This window comes from Pteropus medius, unplaced genomic scaffold (genome assembly GCF_902729225.1).
Source record: "Pteropus medius unplaced genomic scaffold, Ma_sr-lr_union100, whole genome shotgun sequence".
NCBI classification, from domain to species: domain Eukaryota; kingdom Metazoa; phylum Chordata; class Mammalia; order Chiroptera; family Pteropodidae; genus Pteropus; species Pteropus medius.
The window spans coordinates 2,925,207-2,951,804 of NW_024352784.1; the positions used below are offsets into that span (position 1 = coordinate 2,925,207).

General features: G+C 42.2%; 1 protein-coding gene, 1 long non-coding RNA gene and 2 pseudogenes across 4 annotated transcripts in view; 2 read left to right on the forward strand and 2 right to left on the reverse strand.

The window, feature by feature from the left end:
- Positions 1-26,598, reverse strand: part of LOC120590304 (uncharacterized) — a 44,485-nt gene that overhangs the window by 3,461 nt on the left and 14,426 nt on the right. The window contains exon 4 of the long non-coding RNA XR_005649669.1: positions 17,878-18,039. This is a non-coding gene — a long non-coding RNA (uncharacterized LOC120590304). The remainder of the gene's footprint in view (positions 1-17,877; positions 18,040-26,598) is intronic.
- LOC120590302 (folate receptor gamma-like) lies at positions 1,242-4,758 on the forward strand (annotated as a pseudogene). Its single transcript, XR_005649668.1, has 4 exons — positions 1,242-1,405; positions 4,118-4,306; positions 4,419-4,554; positions 4,684-4,758. The product of XR_005649668.1 is annotated as a folate receptor gamma-like (transcript).
- On the reverse strand, positions 4,817-4,934 carry LOC120590582 (uncharacterized; annotated as a pseudogene).
- LOC120590301 (folate receptor alpha-like) lies at positions 9,158-14,560 on the forward strand. 2 transcript variants are annotated; one of them, XM_039847954.1, is made up of 6 exons: positions 9,158-9,312; positions 9,754-9,849; positions 12,117-12,277; positions 13,557-13,745; positions 13,876-14,011; positions 14,137-14,560. In XM_039847954.1, the coding sequence occupies exons 3-6, from the start codon at positions 12,125-12,127 to the stop codon at positions 14,415-14,417; spliced, it is 759 nt and encodes a 252-aa protein (XP_039703888.1). In that variant the 5' UTR covers positions 9,158-9,312; positions 9,754-9,849; positions 12,117-12,124; the 3' UTR covers positions 14,418-14,560. The 2 variants fall into 2 exon arrangements, with proteins under 2 accessions (XP_039703888.1, XP_039703889.1); XM_039847955.1 differs by lacking the exons at positions 9,158-9,312; positions 12,117-12,277 and having other exon boundaries at positions 9,711-9,849.

A 26,598-nucleotide genomic window follows, 5' to 3' on the forward strand; every position in this document is an offset into this window, starting at 1 on the left:
TTAAATTTCTTCTACAGTTCCAGAATTTTCTTATGTAAACATATATATTCTCCCTCTTCCTGTTTCACATGCAAAAATTGCATTCTACTGACATCATTCTGTACCCTTCTTTTTATGCTTAACAATACCCTTGGAGATTTTTCCGTATTCATACACCAAGAGCTTTCTCATTCTTTTTTGCCAGGTTAAATCTGATCAAATGGATGTACCATAATTTATTTAATTGGCCCCTCCCTTAGTGAAAGACATTTGAGCTGTTTCCTAGAAAGAGCCTGCCCACATTCCCTGACAGAAAGGCTAATCAAGCAGTCAGGATAGGCCTATAAAAGGGGGTGGGGAGATGGAGAGACACTCTACCTTCCCAGGTGGGCTGAGGGCAGAGGCGACGGCTGGACAGGGAGGAAAAAGGGGATGGGAGGTAGAAGGCAAGTACCCCCCTCCCACCCCCTCCCTGTCCTCATCCTCGTGGGAGGCTGGTTTCTCTGCTGACTTTTTCTCTATTATCACCATCGCCCACTGCTTTGGCTCAGTTCCCTCCTCCATGTGCCCCTTACCTGTTGGCCTTCCCCTAGCTCTAGGCCAGACTGCCCTAGGGATTTCCCAAGATCCTTCTGTATGGGGGAAGGGGTTATTGAGGTGTGAGACACGGGTCTGACTCTCTGGACCTGCATTCTCACTGGCTCTCCACATTGCACCCCCACCCCCAAATTCCATGGCACCTGGTCCAGGACCATGAGCAATAACTGAACAGCTCAGTGACCTTCACCTGGCCCAGGTCAGCTTCCCTATCTGCCCTACTGGTCATCTCTGGGTACCTAAAAGCCTCTAGGCTGCCAGGCTGGCTGATGCACTTCCTCTCACTCCTCACCACAATCAACAGATCATGCCGTATGGTTCCTCTTGAACGGATCTGAGAGGACTTGCTGAGCTGGCAGGGATTTCCCAGTATGGGCTGGCAAAATCCATCAGGGGTGTTGGCTCCTTCCAAGGTCACAGAGCAAGCTAGTGTTGAAGTGCCCTTTAGTGAGCGTTGGGGGGCAGGGAGGGATTTCTGCTTTCAGGCCCAGACCTTTACATGCCCCTCATTGCTTGGCTTAGCTGCTCTATGGAGTAAACTGGGTGGGGAAGGCAGAAGATCTGGGTTTAGGAGGGAGAGAAGAAATATGACCAAGAGTCTTTTTAGTTGCTGCTTCTCCTTCAGGCCTTGCCCACTTCTGACTGTGGCTTTCTGGCAGGAACAGATGGACATGGCCTGGCAGGCACAGTTGCCGCCCTAGCTTTGGCGGCTGCTGTGCGGAGTGCCCAGCCCAGAATTCCATGGGCCAGGATGGATCTGCTCAACATCTGCATGGATGCCAAACACCACAAGACAAAGCCAGGCTCTGAGGACAAGCTCCATGACCAAGTGAGGATGGAGTGGGGTCTAGGGTAGGGGAGAGGGCTGATCCTAAAAAGGGAAGAAGTTAGGGGGATGGGAAGATCAGCTTTGAGCGGGGAGATGGAGGCAAGGGAGGTGGCTGAGGTGATTCTGAGGGCCTCCCCCAGGAGGTCACCAAACCTACAATAATGGGGGGGGACTATTTATCTAGCACCCACTATGGGCCACGTGCTTTCCTCACATCTTGTCAATGAATATGCCCAAAGGGCCTAGTTGGTAGGTGGTGGTGCTCTCTACTTATACAAATGAGGAAACAGGCCCAGAGAGGGCACAGGTACAGTGGAAATTGAGAGACTAATTATTAGAAGGGGCTAGGAAAGGAACAGGTGGTACCTTTCCCAACCTTAATTATACATGTGTGAACCCACAGAGCTCAGAGGCAAAGTAGAAGTGCAGACCAGTCCCTCACAGTCTCAATAAAACACAAGTACAAACAGGTCAGGTCCCCAACCCCCATTATGTTTTAAAGTGACAGTGACAAATCAGATGTTCTGGAAAGACTTCCCAGGAAAGGGGCCATTAGCCTTGGCCTTGGAAGATGAATAAGAGTTTTCCAGGAAGACAAGGCAGGAAAGGGCAGCCTATCAGAGGACAGGGTGTACACAAGTCAAAGGACGACAGCACAAGCAGTGGCAAGTCTCATGTGGCCACAGCCCACAGAGAAGGGGAGGTGGGGCTAGGGTCCCCCTTTCATAGTTAAGGGCCCTGAAGCAATTCAAGAAATCTAAGCTTGAAGTTGAACTCCAGGCTCCTGAGAGATGCCAGTATTCCATTCCTTCTGCTCTCCTCCTCTGCTCCCTACAAGGTTTCATGTTGCTAGAGGGCTGCGGATGTTCCCAGGGGAAGACTGTGGCATGGACTGACTCCAGGGGCTTGAAGCGGAGAAAGGGAAGCCCAGCAGCCCCTTGACTTCTGAGTCACTTCCAACATTTCATTGCTTTGTGTGTGTGTATGGGTGTGAGTGTGTGGTAAAATATACATAAAACTTGCCAATTTAAGCACTTCTAAGTACACAGTTCAGTGGCATTGAGTACAGTCACATTGTTGTGCAACCATCACTACCATCTGTCTCCAAAACTTTTTCATCTTCCCAAACCGAAAATCTGTACCAACCACATCATTTTTAGAACTTTTTCTAAAGGATGCTTTTAAGAACCCTCTGGAGCACTTCCTCTTTGCCAAGAAGTGGTGCAAACACAGACCTTTGAGGGAGACAGATGATTGTAATTCTGGGAGACATGGGAGTAGCCATTTTTGTTGAGCTCCTACTAAGGGCTAGGAAATGCTTTTCATTATAATAATTAACTCTTTCAGAGGCAGAAACCACTGACTTTGGCTGGCAGGGCAGGGGTGAGATGCACGAGGTCTTGCAAGGTGACCAGGAGTTGGGGCATCTGAGGAAGGGCATGTGTGAAGTCGGGGAGACCTGGAAGCAGTCTGTGTCAGCCGCACTGGGTAAGGGATAGGTTGTTGGAGAGGGGTAGGTTTGGCCCCAACCTCATGGATTTTCCCTAGTTTCTCCTAAGAGCCCAGACCTATTGCATCTCCCCTCTTGTTTGACCCTGGGTACTATGGTCCACCTCAGAGACTTGAAGCAGTTGGCTCATGATCACTCCGCTCTCAAGTGCCAGCCTAGAGTGATTTCTAAAGAGAAACCTCCACCATTTCCACTGTCTTACTGCCTTGAATTTATCCCTCTAGCATTGCCTTCCCCAAATTAGTCAGGTCCATATGAGTTAAGGCCCACATGCTGGCCATTGCCCCTCTATTCCTGCTGCTATCAGGACCTATCTGGAGGCCCCTAGCCTGGAGTTCCAGACCCTGGGAAAGCCAGACCAGCCCCCTTCACCTCCACCTTCAAACAATCCGGGGCCAGGTTCCTCTCCTCCCCAACCTGAATCTTAACCCCATCATTTACCAGGGATTCAGCTTATTTAAACTCTGTAAAAATTAGAGTAATGACATTTTTACTGGCTTGTTGAGAGGATAAAGTACAAAGGCCTCAAGGACTTTTTGATCCTGCAGAGACTTTGCATCTCCTGTTTTCTAGGCCTACAACATTCTTTGTCTTCCTCCGACCCCAGATGAAAACAATAAGCAACATGAGGGTAGAGATTTGATCTGCTTTGTTCACTGCATTATTCTCAGTACCTAGCCCAGGGCCTGATGTATAAGAAGTACTTAGTTAATATTGGTTGGATGCAAAATGGGTAATATAAATAACTTGAATAATGTGAAATAACTTTGTAAACTATTTAGAGCTGTACAAATAATTGCTCCCCTAGACCATGGTTCCCCTGGTCTCCCACATCCCCTGAGGTACTCTCTGTATATAGTGGGGTAGGGGGAGGGTGAAGTGGGTAAAGGGGATCAAATATATGGTAGCTGAAGGAAACTGGACTTTGGGTGGTAAACACAATAGAATATAGATGTCAAATTATAATGTACACCTGAAAATTATATAATTGTATTAACCAATGTTACCCCAATAAACTTAATTAAAAAAAAAAGCCAATATTATAATTGCCTCTACAAAAAATGGGGGCACCTCAAGAGCCAAGCATAGAGGCACCCTCCCAGTGAGTGTTTGTCTGGATGACCTACTGTGACAGAGAGGCCAGAATATGGGGAGATGGCTGTGGTGGGGGAAGGACTTAGTTCTGTGTCCTCCCCACCCAGTGCAGTCCCTGGAAGAAGAATGCCTGCTGCTCCGTCAGCACCAGCCAGGAGCTGCACAGGGACACCTCCCTCCTGTATAACTTTAACTGGGACCACTGTGGCCAGATGGAGCCCGCCTGCAAGCGCCACTTCATCCAGGACACATGCTTGTATGAGTGCTCCCCCAACCTGGGGCCCTGGATCCAGCAGGTATGCGAGTCTCCCTCACCCCACCCCAGCAGGCTGCCCTCCAGCTCAGTCAAGGTCGTGGTTGCCAACGTACCTGGCTGAGATGAGTCTTCTCGCCCCATCTTCCACCCAGGTAGACCAGAGCTGGCGCAAAGAACGTTTCCTGGATGTGCCCCTGTGCAAAGAGGACTGTCAGAGCTGGTGGGAAGCCTGCCGCACCTCCTACACTTGCAAGAGCGACTGGCATAAGGGCTGGAACTGGACCTCAGGTGAGGGCTGGTGGGTGGGGAAATGGAGGTGGAGTTTAGACAAAGGGGGTTTGAGGATTTGGGATTGGGTGAGGATTTCTGGGATAGCGAGGGGCTGAATGTCTGTGTCCACGCTCTCTCTTCCTGCAGGATCTAACAAGTGTCCAGTGGCACCTATTTTTTTTTCTTTGTTTTAAGCGAGGCAACCCTTGATTGACCTCACAGATTGCAAGGACTTTGTCAGCTTACAATCTTTTATTTTATTTATTTATTTATTTTTTTATGCCTACAGCACCTGGTCTTCCTAGATGGTCTCCCATCCAAGTACTAAATAGGCCCGACCCTGCTTAGCTTCCAAGATCAGACGGGATCGGGCTTGTTCAGGGTGGCATGGCCTAGGCATGCCACACCTTTGAGTCTTACCTCCCCACGCCTGCAGCCCTGTGTGAGGGCCTCTGGAGTCACTCCTACAAGGTCAGCCAATGCAGCTGAGGGAGTGGCCACTGCATCCAGTTGTGGTTTGACCCAGCCCCGGGTAACCCCGGTGAGGAGATGATCGGGTTCTATGCCTTGGCAATGAAGCCAGGGCCATGCCCCACGGGGCTGTGCCTCTCCTGCTCAGCTTGGCCCTGAGGCTGCAACTCTGGCTCCTTGACTGAGCTGCTCCCACTGCTGATATCTGGAGATCTTCCTTGCCTGCACCCAACCTGGGTGACCTCAGCTCAGCCCAGCTCAACTCTCTTAGATGAGGGGGGCCTCACAATGCCGAGGTCATTAGTTCCTGATTCAGAATGGGTCCTGTGGGGTTCCTCTAACAGCCTATTAAAAGAGATAGACCCACATGTGTCTTGTGTCTTGTAAATAATTTTGGGGTGAATGGGATGGGGGGCATATCTCATTAATTCATCATTCCTGACTAGCTTGAAGTTCACCAGCAAGTAGAGGACAGAAGTTGGTCCCTTAGTTTGGAGTTCTTACTCTGCACCAAGCTTCCCCCTCTGCCAAGTTCATCATTCCCACACCACAAAGGGACAATGGGATTGGTAGAGGGAAGGTGGGCAGAAATTGGCTGATGAATTTTCCTGGTGGGAAAAAGTTTCTTTCCCCTTCCTTCCCTTACTTAGGTGTGGCCTGGGGGGCATGGCGGGGGTGGGGGTGAGGGCAGCGGGGAGAGGGGTATTGGTGAATACGTATATTGTTTCCTTTTTTTTTTAAATGACAAGGCTGCAATGAATAATCTTGTACAGAGTAGAATGTTATACTTAAATTCCAGAAGAGGGATTGCTGGGGCAAGGAGTATATAGAGATCTAATTTTGATAGTTACAACTTTACAGAGGTTGTATCAATGTGGCACCCACCAGTAGTATATGAGTGCCTGTTTCTCCATAGCCTTGTCAACACGGTATGGCATCAAACTTTTGCTTTTCTGCGGAGATGATAGGTGGAAAAATGGGCATCTCAGTGTAGTTTTCATTTGTCATGTGCCTTATCAAGAGAACATGCTTTCTGAGATCTTTCCATATTGATCTATTGAGATCTAGTTCATTCTTTTTAGTTGCTGGGGAATAGTTCATTCTATGTATATGTCACCTTTCAGTCAACCTACTGATGGATATTTGAGGGAGAGAGGTTCTTTTATGACCTTGACATTTTTTAAAAGCATGGGCCAGTTATTTTATAGAATATCTCTCCTCTTGAATTTATCTGTTTCTTCATGACTAGGTTGAAGCTGTATATTTTTGACACAAATATCCCAAAAGCAATACTATGTCCTTCTTAGTGCATTATAACAGGAGTCACATTGTGTTGGGTTTGACCATTCCTGATGATGTTAACTGATCTTTTGGTTGAGATTAGGTCTGCTAGGTTTCTCCACTACTTTTTCCCCTTTGTAAATAATAAGTATGTTGTAGGGAGATACTTTGAGAATTGTAGCTGTGCTATTTGTCAGCAGACTTTCACCCATGAGTTTTACTATCTGATGGACATATTTTAAAAAGTAAAAACAAACACCAAAAATGTCTTGTTATATGACAGCTTCTCACCCCTTAATATTTTTTCCACGGTGTCTTTTGGAAAAACCAAACTTTTTCAATGGCATAGAAGGCCCTGCCCATCTCCCTACTTAGATTACATATCAAATCATTTCCCTTTCACAGCCCCATAGCCGAATTCCATTCACACTTCTCGGTCTCGCTGCGGGGCCTTTACTCCAGCAATTTCCCTCTCTGTGTTCTTTTATTCTCTGCAGGCTGGTTCCTTGTAGCCCCTTAGATTTTAAACTACAATTTCCCCTCAAAATGACTTCTGACCACTGAACCAAAAGCGGTCATCCAGGCACTTTCTTACTGCATTACTCTAGTCCCCTTGTACAGATGTTTACGTACTATGTTCACTGTCTGGCTTTTCCCTAACAAAACATACACATCTGAAAGCTGGAGCCATGTCTATACCATTTGTGCCAGATCCCCTGGGCCTGGGTCAGTACCTGGCACAGAGGAGGTGCTCATGAGGTTAAGAAATCCATGTTCTCATTCTGTCAGTCAATAGAGGTTTTTTGAGCACCCAGTCTGCTAGTCTCCACCAATGGGGAGGGAATTGAGTTCCTTGCACAGTCTGATGGTGGTAGATGGACCTGAGAATCAATAAGTATTAGAAAACAAAGAGCTGAGGCTTTGCTATAGGGAAGCCCAGAGTGTAGTGTAGTTTGTGAAAGCCCAGAGATTAGGGAAGGCTTCCAGAGGAGTAATGTTTGCCGAGCAAAAAATGGCGGGAGGAACAGCACTCCATGGAGAAGTTTCAGTAAGTGCAAAAGCTTGGCGGTAATAGAAGTGCAAGCAGAATTTCTAGAAGGGTAAGATATAAATTAAGAGGGGAAGGGTAAGAAATGAGTCCAGAGAAGAAACACTGGATCTGTAATCATTAGGCCGATGCCCTGAGAGCCCTTCATAGAGCTCTCCTTTCTTTGTTAAAGAAGACAGGCTTGAAATTCAACTCAGATCTGAATCCTAGCCCCTCCTTGCTGCCTGGCAACTGCTTTTTCTGCAGCTCTGAAGATTGGTGAGAAGCGATTGCATATGCGATGTGCTGGCATTCAGGAAAAGCTCTGGTTTCTCCCATCTCTATTCCCTGTAGCCCAGAGCCCCCACCCATGAGGGTCAAATACCTTTCTAGTTATCTTTGGTCACAGGGCAGACTTCAGATTGGGATCCACAAGGATGCCAGTGACTAACCTTGCTGGTATTAAGCTTTTCTGGTCTAGGCAGATACTCTTGAGATGGGCTCCAAGGTAGCTGCTTGACCCTGTCCCTCCCTGCTGACCAGATGTGACCTAGGCCCCAGATTCAGAGCAGAGTGCAGATAAAAAAAGGTATTCTATGGAAAGTAACCTCACAGGGTGATCTGAATAAAAATTTCTAACTGGGCAGGTTATGGGAGTTAATCACACCTCAGGCATATAACTTCTTTAATAAAACGTTTATCTTTGCCTTAAGGAAGCCCTGTCCATTCTTTTTATGCATTTAGGTCAATACACCTTTGAAATAAGCTGCAACCGCCTTCAAGAGAGCACATAATCTTAACTGTCCTGTAATCCTATCCCCCACCTTGCTTTCTCCCACCTTCATGTAATTTTCCTTCTCTTCCCTCCTTAATTTTAAATGCATAGCAGAAAGTGGAAAACTGTCATTCTCCAGAGCATTTGAGATCTTGCTTCCCAGCAATTGTCATCAGTTTTGGCTCAAATAAACTCATAAAAATTCTCTACAGGTTTGGATGTTTCTTTTGCCAACAAGGGCATGAGGCTTAACAAGGGCAGGGACTCTCCGCAGATCAGAACTCCACCTCCAAGTCCCCTTTCATTAGCTGGTCACTTCTGAAGCCCTCAGGACCCAGAGACCTGGCCCAGGGGCTAAATCTCACTCCTGCAATGGAGGAGCTTAATGCCCAGTTAAATGATCAGCCCTCAGGTCAGGGGTGGAAGATGAGGGGCAGGGGCAAGTCTTATCTAGAGGAGTTCCCACCTTCAGTCTAGATACCTGGTTATCCTCCAATCAGGAGAAGGCTGGGTTTATAAAGCCAGGAGAGAAGCCTGAGGGTTCCAGTGGCCTTTACCTGCTAAGGTCTTCAGAGGGCTTAATCCTCCCAGGTTGTCACAGGATTCCGGTAAGGCTTACTCTGAGGGAGAGGGAAAGCAGGGCATGAACTGGAGGTTTCCTGGGAGTCAATTTCTTTGTAGAGCCTTTAGTGCCTTTCTTCTTGGCTGATTCTTTCTTCTCCAGCGATCTAACTGCCTTCTCTGGTTCCCCACCCCACTCCTGCTCTAGGGAGCCAGATCTGTGGCCTTCCTTAAGTTATTGGGGCCCTGTCTTTCCTAAACTTTGCTGCCATCCATAGGCTGATGGCTCCCATATCTGCATCCAAGCTCGATCCTTTCCCTGGGCTTTCACCCCTGCAACCACCTCCTCCTGGGCTGTGCACACAGGCACCTCAACAAAACCAAGCTCGGTATTTCTTCCTGCCCAAATCTGCCCCTCCTTTCTCTCCTTTCCCCACCAGTATCATGCATGGTCTCTAGAGTTTAAAAAAAAAAAAAAAGCTTCTGTCCTTGACTAGGGCGGGAGTAGTAGGAGCAGTCTAAATTAGACCAGACTCTTAGATGCTGTAGAAAGGATACTTGTGCTGGTGGGTGAGTGAGAGATGGGAGGGGAACAACTAGGGTCTTTAAACAACTAAAGTTCTGGTAATCTGAACGAACATCTGTGATTTTGCAGTTGGAGGTGAGCATGCATGGGGCTGATGAGGTTGGAGGAGTTGGTGGCTCTATAAGTTGGGACATAGAGCTCCTTGCTCTCTACAGCTGGCTGGGAGCTTAAAGGCCGGCACTCCAGCTCTTAGTCCTGCAATTGCCTCTGTCCTGATTCCCTGGGTCTTGTTATCTGTATCACAGGACAGGGGTGTTGGAAGTACACCAGATTATTTTAAAGGATTCCGGCAACTCATGCTGTAAGTTTTTATCAGACCTGAGCTTTGGGGAGAAAATAGAGTAAGTGGGACTTGGGGACTGGCCTTAGGACTGTACTATTAATCCACCCCCTCCCATGGAGGCCTGGCTGGTGATCACATGCAATAATTAACTGCTGAGTGGCCTTTGCCTGATCCCAGGTTCCACTCCTGGGCCACATTCCCACTGCCTGCCTGCCTGACTGCTCGTCTCCTAGGCCACTAAACCACGGCTGTCCCCTGGAATAAGGCGAGGGAAACTATAGAGCAGAGCCAGAAGCCTGAGTCAAACAGAGAACCACCTTCACTACCAGGTATGCCATTCTCCTCCCCTATCAGAAGCAACAAGCAGCCCTACTGTACTCCCAGCATGTGTTAAAGCTGGAGTCCCCAACCCCCAGGCCATGGACTGGTTAGCAGTCGTGGCCTATGAGGAACTGGGCTGCACAGCAGGAGGTGAGCGGTGAGCAGAGAAGCTTCATCTGTATTTGCAGCTACTCCCCAGCGCTAGCATCACTGCTTCCGCTCCACCTCAGATCATCAGGCATTAGATTCTCAAAGGAACACCAGTCCCTGGTGCCAAAAAGTTAAAGGATTTTTCTCCACTGGGAGGATCCACTTCACCTAAAGTGTAGAGAATCCGGATGTGAAGACCGAGACCCAGAGCAGAGCGGGGCCTGCCCAAGGTTAAGCTACAAACTCGCGTCCATCCCCAAAACGGAACCCAGGGCTCTTGCTTTTCAGCGCGGAACAGAGTTCTCAGCACTTCGAGTCTGGGGCCTTGGTGGGTGTGTGTGTGTAGGTTGAGGGTGATGGTTGTTGGTGGTGGTGGGGTCATACCTGGTCTAAGACCTGAAGCTGAGCCTAAAAAGGTGGGGAGGGGCTTGCAGAATGATGTAGGTGGCATGAAGAAGAGACCTCCAGCTCTAGAAAGCAACCACAGCAAGAGAGACGACTGACACAATAGGTGGGATCCAACAGAACTCCCACCCCAGGACTCCCCCAGGACTCTGAGTCAGTTGCTCCCATGGGAGCTTCAGCTCAGAGAAGGTACAGAGGACAAAAGCCAAAGGAGCTCTGGACTTGAGGGTCCCAAGTCAGACCTGGGTGACCCCTGCTGTGTGACTTAGGGTACATCCTGCAACCTGTAGACAACTGAGTCCTTAATCTGTACCCAGCTAGCTATCATTTGTTGTTTTTTTCCCCCCTATATTTAATCCTTAGATAAGAAAACTAAGCCTCGAGATAATTTGAGTTATTTTCCCCCAAGGTCAAGCAGGACGTGAGTGTGAGGGCTGGGTTCATAGACAGGCTGATCTGGAACCTTGTGCTCTGAACTGCTAGACTTTGTTCCCCCAAGCAGCCTAACCCGAAGAATCACCTGGTGGTTCCTGAGAGTACAGATTTGTCCTGTGCTCTTAGAGATCAGTGATTGATTGGGTCAACAGCGGGATAATTCGGTCCTGGAATGAATGAATTAACAAGTGCGATAATACAGGAATAAATAGAGCAGAATATTGGATGGTGGAATGGTAAGGGGTGAAGAGAGGGCAAAGAGGAGGAGAAGAGCTAGGTGGGAATTCAAATCGAGGTTTCTCCAGCTTTGCTGGGCAGTCTCCCTGGAAGCCGTCCAGCTCAGGCCCTGTCTAGGAGGCCCAGGCGAGAGCTCTACAGGAGATGAGGCAAGTGGAGGTGAGGCAACTTTGTGAGCAGGGAGCACATAAGCTTTAGGAGCTGTGGGAAATGAATATTGAGTGTTTTAGGAGAGCTAGGCACCTAGTGACCAGCGGGCTGAGGGAACAGTCACCTTCTAAAGCTCAGTGTATGAGGTCAGAGGGTTGAGATGTTATGAAGGCTGAGCTGAGGCCAGCTCTGTGGTAGGAGGCTCAGGAGCTTTTCAAGGCCCCAGGGGCTCTCTGGCCACCTATGGATGCCCACTCACAAGCCTCTGTAACATCCCAGAGGCCACACAGGCTCTGGGAGAGGCCAAATAGTAAGGCTGGAAAGGATTGGAATGGAGCCTTTTTATTTTGTCTTTTAAACATAGGTCTACAGCTTATTTGGAGCTCCAAAAATAAGATAACACTGTAAATGTTTACATGAAGTTTTTCAGTGTCAAAACCTGACCTGAAAATTAATGTGAGGTTATTATAGTTTTTATTTATCCCACTGGTGTAACTATTTTACCACAGAATGTGTGCTTGATTGTTGAGTGCATGTAAATCGTATCACCTAATTTTAAACTCTGAAACATATGCCTCCAAGGACTTTGAACAAGGGATTATGGACCTATGGAAACCTCCTGGCTACATCTGCATTTTGGCCAAATCCATCCCTTAGTAGCATCACTCGATGCTCACCACAATCTGGAGAAGTCAGTTAGTCTCCAGCCAAGGACTGTCCCAGCTGGCATCTGAAGCTGCCCTTCACTTAGGCTGGGAACTGGAAACACTGGTGTGGGGGTGGGATATGAGTTCCTGCCTCAGGCTTCATCAAGGCTCCACCCACCTGGATCTGTTCCCATACCTTGAGGCCCCAACTTCAATTTCCTTGGTGTCACTGACCACAAGTCTTCCTTCAGGGGCTGACATGGCCTGGCCCATGACAACACAGCTGCTGCTCCTTTTGGTGTGGGGGGTCACAGTATGGGCAGCCCGGGCCAGGACAGACCTGCTCAATGTCTGCATGGATGCCAAACACCACAAGGAAAAGCCAAGCCCCGAAGACAAGCTGCACATGCAGGTGTGCCTAGGGAGAGGAGGGGTGGTGTAGGGTGGGGAGAAACTGACTCAGGAAGAGAAAAGTGGATGATGGAAGTGTTAAATGCCTTCCGAAGTGGAGGCAGGGAGGCTGCTTGAGGAGACAGACCTTCAGTCTGCACTAATATGGGTGACTATTTGCTTAACACATACTGTGTGCTAGCATGGCCAGTGCAATGCCAACGGCTCAGTCTTTTGGCTGTTGGGTTTCTGTCTTACACAGATCAGGAAAGGGGTCTGTGACATTGGAGCGATCCCTCCTGGGGGTTGATTTTGATTTCAGAGTCTAGATTGAGAATGACCCCTCCAAAGATCTGAGAGGAGGAAGTACATGCTGTGCATAGAGGCTTCTTTGCTGCCAAGAAAAGTGGATCTCACAGTCATGAGGCTGGGTGCCAGGCACCTTGATTCATGCATCTAGCAAACATTGTAGCTGGGGCTCTTGACCCTATTGGACCTGCGGTCTCCTTCCGATGACAATTATATTGCTGCAACCCCTTTAATAACCTGAAACTATATAAACATTAAAAAAATCAATATGATGCAGTAACTGTAAAGGAAAAACAAAAGGAAAGTCACTTGTAATATGCATTCCAATATGTAAATGTTTATTTTGACCTCATTAGCAGGTAATTTTCACAGTCCCCATCTGTGCTTGTTTTGAATCACTGAGCCTGCAGCTGCCAGTATAGATGGACAAGTGATCGTATAACTTGGGTACTTCAAGCAGCCTTGACTTTAACTTTTTCAGCCTACAGTTTTTCAAAAGTACACATTTTAATATTTTGCTTTTATACTAAATTCTAGACAGTGGGTTTCCATTCATTCAGTAAGAATGTATTGAGTATTTATGTAAGTAGAACTATTCTGGGGTTATAATTTAACTTGCTTCCAAGTCACTTTTGGGTCTTTGTCTTGTTCTCAATGAGGCTTGATCTGACCATTCTATAAAACTGTGATTCTCTATTCCTTTCCCCTGCTTTACTTATTCCCAAAGCAATCATCCTGTGAGCTGTGTTCTTGCTGTATCCCCAGATCCTAGAAAACTGCCTGGGTTAGAGTAAGAAGGAGCTCAATAAAGATTTGAATTAATGAATTTTGTAGTGACTGCACCTCCCCAAAGAGGGCCCCCCAACAGCAAGTATTTCCTTGAAAGACTCTGACTGCATTAGAGGATCAAGGACTCAAAGAAGATAGGCTGCCTGTGGGGATATACTGGCTACGCTGGGCCTGGAGTTAGTCCTTGTGTCTTTCCCATCCAGTGCAGCCCCTGGAAGAAGAATGCCTGCTGCTCTGTCAACACCAGCCAGGAAGCCCATAAGGATATTTCCAACCTGTACAAATTTAACTGGGACCACTGTGGCCAGATGGAGCCTGCCTGCAAGCGCCACTTCATCCAGGACACATGCTTGTATGAGTGCTCCCCCAACCTAGGGCCCTGGATCCAGCAGGTACGAGTGTCTTCCCCATGTCTGCTTCCCAGACATCTTCTCACGCTGCCTCTCCAGCTCTGGGTCTATTCGGGGCTGGGCTGCTGAGAATCCTAGACCTGAGTTCTTTTTCTCTACTGACTTCTCCCAGGTGGACCAGAGCTGGCGCAAAGAGCGGATTCTGGACGTGCCCCTGTGCAAGGAGGACTGTCAGAGCTGGTGGGAAGACTGCCACAGCTCTTACACCTGCAACAGCAACTGGCACAAGGGCTGGAACTGGACCTCAGGTGAGGGCCAGGGTGGGGAGGGAGGGATTGGGTGATAGAGGGTGGGAGGGATTTGGAATTGTGAGGCTGGTGGAACCAGGGACAGTTCTGGGCCCAGTGGCTAAAGGCCTTCCATCCTCCTACAGGGTCTAACCAGTGCCCAGTGGGAGCTGACTGCCAGCCCTTTCACATCTACTTCCCTACACCTGCTGCTCTGTGTAATGAAATCTGGAGTCACTCCTACAAAGTCAGCCAGTACAGCCGAGGGAGTGGCCGCTGCATCCAGATGTGGTTTGACCCGGCCCAGGGCAACCCCAATGAGGAGGTGGCGAGGTTCTATGCTGAGGCCATGAGTGGGGCTGGGCTCTGTGACGCCTGGCCTCTCCTGCTTGGCGTGGCCCTAATGCTATTCCAGCTGCTCAGCTGAGCTCCTTTTACCTTCTGAGACCTGGACATCCCAGCCCTATTCAGCCCCAAAGCTCCCAGCTATTCAGTTCCTGCTCCATGGTGGAAACTGTCCAACAGTTTGAATAAACCAGGCACCCCACATCTGCTGTGTGATTTATTTGGGTGTGAACGGGAATGTGACTTTTGCTTCCCAGTTCCCAATGATTGAAGCCAGTTATACTTGGTTAGTTCTCAGCTCTGATACTTGCTATGAACTTGCCATATACTTAACTATTCTTCTGAGGGCATATTCATAGCTCTCAATTTCATTTTTCACTATAGCTAATCTAGCGTCAGGCCCAGGATTTTGTCATTTGAATTGGACCCAAGCCTCCCAGTGTTTACTGTTCTGTCCTGTGCTCAGCTCTTCATTAGAAGAGAAGAAAATGTGAGTGTCTAGGATGTTCTGGATAGATAGTTGGGAAGAGGTGAAGGGGGCCAGCAAGAGCCATACCCCAATACAGCTAATACCTGCAAAGCACTACCTGCCAGGCATTATCCTAAATGCTTTATATTTATTCCTATAAGATATAGATACTGTTGTCTGCATTTTATATATGTGAAAACAGGCACATAAATTAAGGAACACGGCCAAAGCCATCCCCTGCATTAGAGCTAGGACTCCATCTACTCCAGGCAATCTGGCTTTTGAAAACAAGCTCTTTCTCCTTGTAGAGTGGATAAATATGTGCATCTTAAAGGGATACTGGACCCACACCTGACCAGAGGAGCTAGGCCTGAGGTCTGGCAGAGCTGGAACTGGATCTCAAAACTAGACTTCTAGAACAAAATCCAAACCAACAATTTGACAGATTTCTGGCAGTGATCCCAATTAAGTATATGCTAGGCTATGTTATAGTACCATCTCAGTGGCTTAACACAACTAACATTTATTTCTTGTTCAAGCTACAGTGCTTAATGTGGATTATCAGGGGAATTCTGCTTGTCACTTAGTGACCTGGGATGACAGTTCCAAGAGACAGAAATAGGGAACTTGGTGAATTCCATATAGGCTCTTAAAACTTCCTTTCATCACTTATTTTGCTGGCCATGGACAAGCTATGACCATGACTAACTTCGAGGAGGCCAGGAAAATACCATCTTAACATGTACCTCTAAGGAGAGGTGAATCAGAATGTTTTTCAACAGACCTAATGACTAATTCAAAGACTTGGTTGTATATGGCCAGTTTATATTTCTGACATGGCAATGGTTACAAATTTAATTTTTCAGTTTGGTCCTGGTAAGAAGGAGGAGGACTAATTCTTTCAACCTATGCAAAGAACTACATCAACATGAAAAGTGGAGTAATCCACTGGCCACCATCCTAGGTAGTCTTGTGAAGGTCAATCAATGTATCATATTCTCTACAGAACCAGTGACACTGTTTACAAATGTATATGACTTACTTACAGATGTATTAAAATTAGCGAAATTTAAGATTAGTGTCATCTCAATCCAACATAACTTATCAAAGGCATATTGTACTATTTCTGAACCATTTATAAAAATATTTGTCTGAATCCTACTTCTGTAGCTGTCATCCCCAAGTTCTGAGAAGACATTAGCTTGCAGAATGTATTAATAATTTTCCATATTAAGATCTAGAGCAGTAGTACTGGCATAAGGATAGATATATAGGTTAATGGAACAGAATTGAGATTCAGAAATAAAACCTTATATTTATAATTGATTGATTTTTGACAAAGGTGCTAAGGCCATTCATTATGGGAAAATATTATCTATTCAACAAATGTGCTGTGACAATTGATTACCCACATGCAAAAAGATAAACTTAGACCTTCAACTCATACCATACACAAAACCAAGTCTAAATGAATCATAGACTTAAATGTCACAGCTAAAACAATACAATTTTTAGAAGAAAAGAGGAGAATATTTTCTAGACCCTATGTTAGGGAAAGATTTCTTAGGTTGAAACTCTCACCAATCTTTTATTTCTTTTTTGGATCAAAAGCAGTCTGTCCCTGAAAAAAACTGATAAACTGGACATCATCAAAATTAAAAAACCTTTGCACTTCAAAAGACACCAATAAGAAAATTAAAAGACAAGTAAAAGACTGGAGGAAGAATTCGCAAAACACAAATCTGATAAAGGATTTTTACCCATACTATGAAAAGAACACTTATATCTCAATAATAAGAAAACAAACCATCCAATGAAATAATGGGCAAAAGAAATGAATGAACATTTCATCAAAAAAAGTATATGAGAGGCTAATAAACACATAAAAAGATGCTCAATACCATTAATCATTTGGGAAACACAAATTAAAACCACAATAAGATACCATTTCATACTGACTAGAATGGCTATGACAAATAAGACAGGCAACAGCAAATGTTGCCAAGGATGTGGAGAAACTGGAACATTCATACATTGTTGATGGGAATGTAAACTGGTACTGTCCTTTGGAAAAAAGTGGCAGTTTCTCCAAGTTAAATGTAAAACTGTCTTACAACCCAACAATTCCACTTCTACATATCTACTCAAGAGAAATGAAAATATATGTCCACACAAAGACTTGCATGTAAACATCATTTGCAATAGCTCAAAACTGGAAATAACAGATTTCCATCAACTAGTGAATGAATAGACAAAATGTGTTGTATCTATATAATGGAGTACTATTTAGCAATTAAAAGTAACCAACTACTGACATGTTATGATATGAATGAATTTTAAAAACATTATGCTAAGTGAAACATTATTCTAAGTGAAAGTCCATGTGTATGAAAAGTCCAGAAAAGGCAAATTCATAGAGACAAACGTAGATTAGTGGTTGCCTGAGGCTGGATTTGGGAACAGGGATTAACTATAAAGGGGTATAGGAAGGAATGAAAATGTTCTAAAACTCATGTACAGTGAGGTTGCACCACCTGGCAAATCATTGTAAACTTTAAGGAGTAAATGTTATATGTAAAATGAATGAATCAATGATTGCCTATAGGATACTCTCCCTTGCAATGGTAGCATATAGGGAATTCTATGACTCTGAATTTCTATGGGGTGTGCCAACGAGGAGACGCATTCTAAGTAATTTAGTATCTGGCTCCATAAAAATCTATCATCTGGGACAAACTCTGTTTCACCATGAACTTTGAGACATTGGTTAGAGCAATATGGCAATCAAGAAGGGAGTCTGTCCCTGGTGTAGACAGAGACAATACCAGTAGAGACGTTTAGGAGACTGGCCCATTGACCAAGGATTTCTTTTTTAGAGTGAGTGTTTACTCCAGTTGTCATAAGTATGGTCTGCTAAATTGAGGGTTAGAGACCAGAGCCAGGGGAAAGAAAAGGGCTGCATCATATGACTAATTAAAAAAAACCCATGAAGCACATTACCAAAAATACCAACACAATAACTACAATCATATCCTTCATCAATTTCACTAATTCTTTAAAAATTTCTTGTTACCTGTTTGTGGGTTAGCATCTCCCTCCATATAAATCTTCTGCTTTGGGGCTGGAATTTTTCTGGACAAGTCCCAGGATTCTGATAGGTTGAATCATCCAAGTGTTGGTTTATGGTAGTGATGTCAGATGAGTCTATTTTCCTGTCAGTCAATTATGACAGAATCTTTAGAAAAACAAAAAGAGAGAATAGAAACCATTTGTTACCAGGACCAAATGATCTGATCAATCTATTTATTTTCGGTAGCAGAATAAAAGAGAAAATAACAACAGAGCATGGACCTCGCTAGTGCTAAACTTCCAAGTGTTATGATTTAAAAAGAAATTTTATGCCCTTATTTATTTCTAGGATGAGGGGAGTATAACATTTTTGCTTTCTTATGTGACTCTCTTTGAAAATGTGCAGTATGAAGTTTCTCAAATATAAATTTTTTACCCTTGAAAGGAAAACAAACAAACAAACAAACAAACTCCCAGTGACTGCTATATTTCACAAGGTCTCAGTTGATGGCTACTTTGAAGAGAACATATTATTAGAACCTGGAGAAAGAGAAGTGGACAAGGAGAAGTAGTCTTTTCAACCACTTTCATCGACTTATTTTTGATAATTTCATTTGTCCTATATAGTTGCCTGAGCTCTGTGAGTGACATGGACAATGGATGTATTTAGAACTCTTGAGGGCCTTACAATCTATTTTGTAAGATGTGCACCAAAATTGCTATTAATAATAAAAGATGATTTTAAACAAAGGCATAAAACCATCTTGGAAATAAATTTAACAGTCATGCAAGCCCTTGCCCACGAACATGAGTATGCTTTTACCCATTTGAAAAGGTCCACAACCACTGAACATTCACTGTCACAACTCTTTACATTGTATAAAAATCATCTTGAAGGGATGAGCTCCTCTCTTTGCTTTGACATCTTCCTTTACATTGTGGACACAATGAACAGGGAAGCTCTTATAATACTGATAAGCTAATTTTAAAAACGTGGAGCATACCAATTATACCTAATTATTTTTAGCATTCCTCCTTGAATCCTTCTTTACTTATGAGTGCCATGCTATTAGGGAGCAAATTTTGGAATATTCTAGCAGCTGTCTGGGAAGTGCCAGGATGATTTTGATATAAATATGCCTGGATAGTTTTATTATTCTGAATTTGGGACCTGACTTGGAGAAGGGAAACCAAAAAAAGCATTGTCAGGAAATAGCCTTAGTCTTGGCTGTGTTATTAATAAGAACAATATATTTTATAACCCTGTCATTAAGAATTTTAACTTCTTTAGAAGTGAAGAACTCTATTGTTCTATGTTAGATCATGACCTAACAGCATGATGTTAGCTAGCACAAAACTAAAAAAAATTAACATGCTTTTGAGAAGTAAATGTTCACATTCAGATAGAGTAAGGAACTTAACTCTACTGTAAGAGGAAAAGACACAGGAAACAAAAAATAACTTTTATTTCTTCATGTTAAGAGTAGAATGTATACTCAAAGACAATTTCTTCTTAGGAGCGACCAATATTATTTAAAGCCTTATGCTTCTTAAAATAAAAGTAATTTGAAGAAGCACTTCCAGAATGACAGAGAAAAGACATCTGAAAATCCACTCCTCCATAAAAGCAAGAACACTGGCAAAATGATCACTCTACTTTTCCAGAACTCTGGAAATTAAACAAAACTTAAAAAAATCCAAGGAGCATTTATTCTAGAAAAATGGCTGACTCTCAGTAGGAATAATGAGCTTTGTGGCATTTTGACTTGCTTTTCCTCTCCCCAACTCCAAGGTAGCCTTCAAAATCATCAGTCTCACATTAGAGCAGCTCTGAAAACCCGGGGCATAGCAGCCACTAGAGGGGGCAGAGTGGGTGCAGAACTTCCCCAAACCCCAATCCCTAGAGAAATGTCACTATTTGACTTATCTGGAAGCTCGTTGTAAGAGCCCCACTCATGGAGCTAGTCTTATTTGATCTGACTCAGAGTTCATACAGTGAGAAATTCCGGCAGCAAATTGTTTGAAATCCCAGCTGCCTGAGGCAGAAAAACCAGTTGAGACAAACAAGAGGCTGCCCAAAACTTAAAAGGTATATTGGGAATAAGATGTAGATAGAGGGCTTTGAAAGCTTTGACACATGCCTGGGGGTCTAGAAATCCACATACGTTTGCAGAACTGTAAGTATATCCAGGAAATACCCGAGAAGGCTGGTGACTCTAAGGCCCTGCTCAAACAGAAAATGAGGAATAAGGCAGAGTAAACTTCCAGAGCATTGAAGGCTTGCTGAAAGCAACACACATAGTCCCTTATTTTTTAATTTGTTTATTTGGTATATCACATTAATCGATTTGCATATGTTGAACCATCCCTGTGCCTCTAGGATGAAGCCCACTTGATCATGGCGTATAATCTTTTTAATATGTTGCTCTATTCGATCCACTAGCATCTTATTTAGTATTTTTACATCTGTGTTCATGAGAGATATTGGTCTGTAGTTTTCTTTTTTTGTGTTATCTTTACCGAGTTTTGGTATCAGAATAATACTGGCCTCATAAAATGAGTTGGGAAGTATTGTCTCCTCTTCGATTTTTTGGAAGAGTTTGAGGAGAATAGGTATTAAATCTTCTTTGAATGTTTGGTAGAACTCACTGGTGAAGCCATCTGGTCCTGGACTTTTACTTTTTGGTAGGTTTTTGATGATTGTTTCAATTTCCATACTGCTGATCGATCTATTTAGATTTTCCAGTTCTTCTTGATTCGGTCTAGGAAGGTTGTATTTTTCTAAGTACTGATCTATTTCTTCTATTACGTTTGGTGTTATATACTTTTTCATAGTATTCTTGTATGATCCTTTGTATTTCTGCGGTGTCTGTCATTATTTCCCCTTTCATCCCTGACTTTTATTTGTGTCCTTTCTTTTTTTCTTTAGTGAGTCTAGCCAGAGGATGGTCAATTTTATTAAACTTCTCAAAGAACCAGCTCTTTGTTGTATTTATTTTTTCTATTATTTGTTTTCGATTTCATTTATTTCTGCTCTAATTTTGATTATTTCTTTCCTTTTGCTGACTTTAGGCTTCATTTGTTCTTCCTTTTCTCATTTTTTAAGATGAAGTGTTAGGTTGGTTATTTGGGCTTGTTCTTGTTTTTTGAGGTAAGCCTGTAATGATAGGAACTTTCCTCTTATTTTGATATGTTGTACTATCATTATCATTCATTTCTATGTATCTCATGATCTCTCTTTTTATTTCTTCTATGACCCAGTCATTCTTCAGTAGCATGTTGTTTAATCTCCATGTATTTGTGGTTCTTCCTGCTTTCTTTTTGCAGTTGACTTCCAGCTTCAAAGTATTATGATCAGAGACTATGGTCGGTAGGATTTCAACTCTCTTATATTTGTTGAGGCTATCTCTGTGTCCCAGTATGCGATCGATCCTTGAGAATGTTCCATGTGCACTAGAGAAGAATGTATAAGCAGCTGTTTTGGGATGAAATGCTCTGTAAATGTCTAATATGTCTAGTTGGTCTAATGCATCATTTAAGGATGTTATTTCCTTATTGATTTTCTGTTTGGAGTTATGAGAATGGCTATAATCAACAAGACAAGTAATAACAAATGCTGGAGAGGATGTGGAGAAATAGGAACCCTCATACACTGCTGATGGGACTGCAAACTGGTATGGCCTCTATGGAAAGCAATATGGAGCAATTAAGGTGTGAGATGGTATCTCGTTGTGGTTTTGATTTGCATTTCCCTAATAGCTAGCAATGTTGAGGGAGCATAGATATTAATAAGTATTACGTCTTCTTGGTGCATTATTCCCTTTATCATTATAAAGTGTCCCTCAGTATCTTTCTTTACCTTTTTTAATTTGAAGTTTATTTCGTCCATTATTAGTACTACAACTCCCGCTTTTCTCTGAATGCCATTTGCTTGAAATGTCATTTTCCACCCTTTCACTTTGAGTCTATATTTGTCTTTGGAACTGAAATGTGTCTCCTGGAGGCAGCAAACGGTTGGGTTTTGTTTTTTGATCCAATCTGCAACTTGTGCCTTTTTCTTGGTGAGTTCAGTCCATTTACATGTAGGATAATTATTGAAATATGAGGTCTTCTTATAGCCATTTTATATTTTTCTTTCTGGTAGCTCGGTGTTTCCATTGCTTCTTTGTCCTTGTGTTTCTGTTTTCTTTATTTGGGTTGGCTTTTGTGGGTTTTCTCTCTGGTCCTTCTACACATAGTCCCTTGACAAAGAGTAGAAGACTTATTGCTTCAAGGCCTTTAAGGAAATCAACTATTCAATCATTAGCTGACTACTAAACTAACTGGGCAGAAACTTCGGTAACCACATATGACAAAGGAAATCGGCTTTACAGAATTAATCCTTGAAAGTCAATAAACAAATAAACAGCAACAACAAGAAGCTTTGGGAGAATCTGATTTCCAGAGATTCTATATTATGTTATTTTAAAAATCCAGTTTTCAATCCCCCACCACCCAAAAGAGACCGGCAAAGAAACAGGCAAGTATGGCCCATATACAGAGAAATAAAGCAGTCAACAGAAACTGTCCCTGAGGAAATCCGGATGTTGGACTTATTAGACAAAGACTTTAAATAGACTATTACAAAAAAGAACTAGAGGAAACTATATCTAAAGAATTCAAAGAAAATATGAAAATGATGTATGACCAAAAAGAAATATCAATAAAGAGATAGAAATTATTTTAAAAAATTAAATGGAAATTCTGGAGTTGAACAGTATAATAACTGAAATTAAAAATTTACTAGCATTTCCTCAACTTGATCTACAAAAAAACCCATTGAGTTCATCATACTCAATGGTAAAAAACTTGCAGCTTTCCCACTAAGATCAGGTACAAGGCAAGGATGTCCCCTCCCACTACTTCCCTTCAGCATCGTACTGGAAGTTTCAGCTAATGCAATAAGACAAGGAAGGCAATAAAAATTATATAGACTGGAAAGGAAGAAATTAAAATGTCATTGTTTTCCTATGTAGAAAATTCAAAAGAATTGACAAAAAAACAAGAACAAGAATAAGAACAAGAACAACAACGACAACAAAAAACAGCTCCTTAAGTGATTACAGCAAGGTTGTAGGGTACAGGTTAACAAACAAGTCAATCGCCTTCCCACGTACTAACAATGAACAAGTGGAATTCAAAATTAAAAACAAAACAGAACAATATTACTTACATTAGCATCCAGAAAAATAGAATACTTGGGTATAAATATAACAATATATGTACAAGATCTGTATGAAGAAAACTACAAAACTCTTATGAACAAAATATAAGAAAAAGTAAATAATGGAGAGATTTTCATATTAATGGATAAGAAGATTCAATGTTGTCAAGATGTCAGTTGTTCCCAACTTGATCTATAGATTCAGTGCAATCTTGATCAAAATACCATTAAGTTATTTTGTAGATATTGGAAAACTGATATTAAAGTTTATATGGAAAGGCAAAAGACCTAGTATAGGCAACAAAATATTGTAGGAGAAAAACAAATTTGGAGGACTGACACTACCTGACATCAAAACTGACTATAAAAATGCAGTAATCAAGACAATGTTGAATGGAGAACATACAAATAGACCCACAGAAATATACTCAACTTATCTTTAACAAGGGAGCAAAAGCAATACAAAGGACAAAGATAATTTTTTCAACAAATAGTGTTGGAACAACTGGTTGTCCACATGCAAAAAGATTAATCTAGACACAGACCTTATACCCTTCATCAAAGTACTTAAAATTGATCACGGGCCTAATTGGTGATGACTTTTTAGATACAACAGCAAAGGCATGATCCATGAAAGAAAGAATTGATAAGCTAGACTTAGTTAAAATTAAAAATTTATGCTCAGTGAAAGACACTGTCAAAAGAATGATAAAAACCACAGAATGGGAGAAAATATTTGCAAAAGAATTATCTGCTAAAAGACTATTATCCAAAACATACAAAGAATACTTAAAACTCAACAATAAGAAAATGAACAACCAGATTACAAAATAGGCAAAAGATCTGAACAAACATCTCCTCAAAGGAGATATACAGATGGCAGCTAAGCATGTGAAAAGATACTCAATGTCATACGTCATTAGGGAATTGCAAATTAAAACAATAATGAGATACCACTATATACCTATTAGAATGGCCAGAATCTGGAACACTGACAACACCAAATTTTGATGAGGATGTGGAGCAACAGGAATTCTCATTCGTTGCTGGTAGGAATGCAAATAGTACAGTTCTGGGAGACAGTTTGGTGGTTCCTTACAAAACTAAACATACTCTTATGAACCAGCAATACACACTCCTCAGTATTTCCCCAAAAGAGTTGAAAACTTATGTCCACATAAAAACCTGCACACAGATTCATTCATAACTGTCAAACCTTGGAAGGAAACAAGATGTCCTTTAGTATGAGAATGAATAAATAAACTGTGGTACATCCAGACAATGAAATATTATTCAGCACTGCAAAGAAATGAACTATCAAGCCATGAAAAGGCATGGAAGAACCTTAAATGCATATTACTAAGTGAAAGAAGCCAATGTGAAAAGGCTATATACCATATGATTTCAGCTGTACGACATTCTGGAAAAGGCAAAACTATGGAGACATTATAAAGATCAGTGGTTAGGGGTTAGGGGGATGGAAAGATAAATAGGCAGAGTTCAGAGGATTTTCAGGGCAGTGAAAATACTCTGTATGATAAGGATACATTATTATACATTTGTACAAACCCTAAGAATGTACAACACCAAGAGCAAAACGTAATGTAAATTGTGGACTCTATAATTAAGATGTGTCAATGTAGTTTCATCAGTTGTAACAAATGTTCCACTCTGGTTGGGGATGTTGATAATGAGGGAAGCTATACCTGTGTGGGGGCAACAGATATATCTGAAATCTCTTTACTTTCCCCTCGATTTCACTATGAACCATAACTTGCTCTTAAAATATAAAGTTTGAATTTTAAAAATTTATTAGAGGTGTTCAGCAGCGTATTTGAAATAGCAGAAGAAAGATCTATAAACTTTAATATAGAATATAGAAATTGTCCATTCTTAAGAACCAAAAGAATAAAGAAAAATGAACAGAGCCTGAGAGACCTGTGGAAATACAAGCATACTGAAATATGTACAATGAGAATCATAGAAGGAGGTGGGTGGAGAGAGAGAGGGAAGGAGGGAGGAAGGGAGAGAGGGACAGGGGGAGAGAGACAGAGAGGGACAGGGGGAGAGAGACAGAGAGAAAGAGAGAGAGAGAGAGAGGGAGAGGCATAAATAACATTTGGAGAAATAATGTCCGAAATCTCTCAAATTTTATAAAAACATTAATCTACATATCTAAGAAGCCCACTTAACTCCAAGATAAACTCAAAGAAATTCACACTTAAACACATCAAACTATTGAAAGACAAAGATAAATAATCTCAAAAGCAACAATAGAAAAACATTATTTATAAGGGCATTTATAAGGGATCCTCAATAAAAATCAACAGCTAATGTCTCATCAGAAACTGAAGGCCAGGAGGAAGTGCGATGATAACATGTTAAAAATGCCACAAGAAAAAGACTGTCAGCCAAGAATTCTATAACCAGAGAAACTATTCTTCAAACATGAAGGAGAAAGTTTTAATACCCAAATAAACCAAAACTGAGAGAATTTGTCACTAGCAGACCTGTCCTATAAGAAATACCAAAGAGCGTGCTTCAGGCTGACATGAAAGGACACTAGACAGTTCCTTGAATCCATGGAGAGAAATAAAGGGCACCAATAAAAGTTGCCACATACAGAAATATAAAATATGGTATAAATGTATTTATACTGTAACTTGTTTCTTATTCTATCTAATGGAAACAGCTGCATTAAGTAATAATTATAAAATTATGATGATATGTTTATAATGTATAAAGCTGTAATTTGTATGACAATAATAGTACAAAGGAGTGGGGAAGGAAATGCAGTTATATTGGAGCAAAATTTGAACACTATTAAAACTCAGTTGGTATCATGCTGAACTAGTGTTAAACATTATGATGCTAATTGCAATTCCAGAGTGACTACTAAAAAAAAACTTTTAAAATGCAGTAAAAGAAACAACAAATTAAAATGGCACACTAGAAAATATCTATTAAACATAAAAGAAGGCAGTAATGAAGAAATAGAAGAACAAAAAAGACAAAAGACTTATATAAAACAAATAAAATTGCAGATGAAAATCATATGTCATTAGTAATTAAATTATACATAAATGAATTAAATACTCTAATAAAAATACAGAGATTGGCAGATAAAAAGATCATTATTCTACTACATACTGTCTATATGAACCACGCTTAAGATTCACAGATGCAAAGAAGTTGAAATTAAGGGGATGAAAAAAGATATACCATGCAAACAATAATCAAAAGATATCTGGAGTGGCTATAATGATATCAAATAGAATTAAAGGCAAAAATTTTTAAGAGGAGAAAAAAGACATTTCATAATAATAAAAGGGTCAATCTATCAGGAACACATAATAATTATAAACAAATGTTCCAGGGGGATTAAGAAGTACAAACTGCCAATTATAAAATTATTCACAAGGGTGTAATATATAGCATAGGAAATATAATATTGTAAATAACTGTGTAGGGTGCCAGCTGGGTATTAGACTTACCATGGTGATTACTTAGTAAGGTATATAG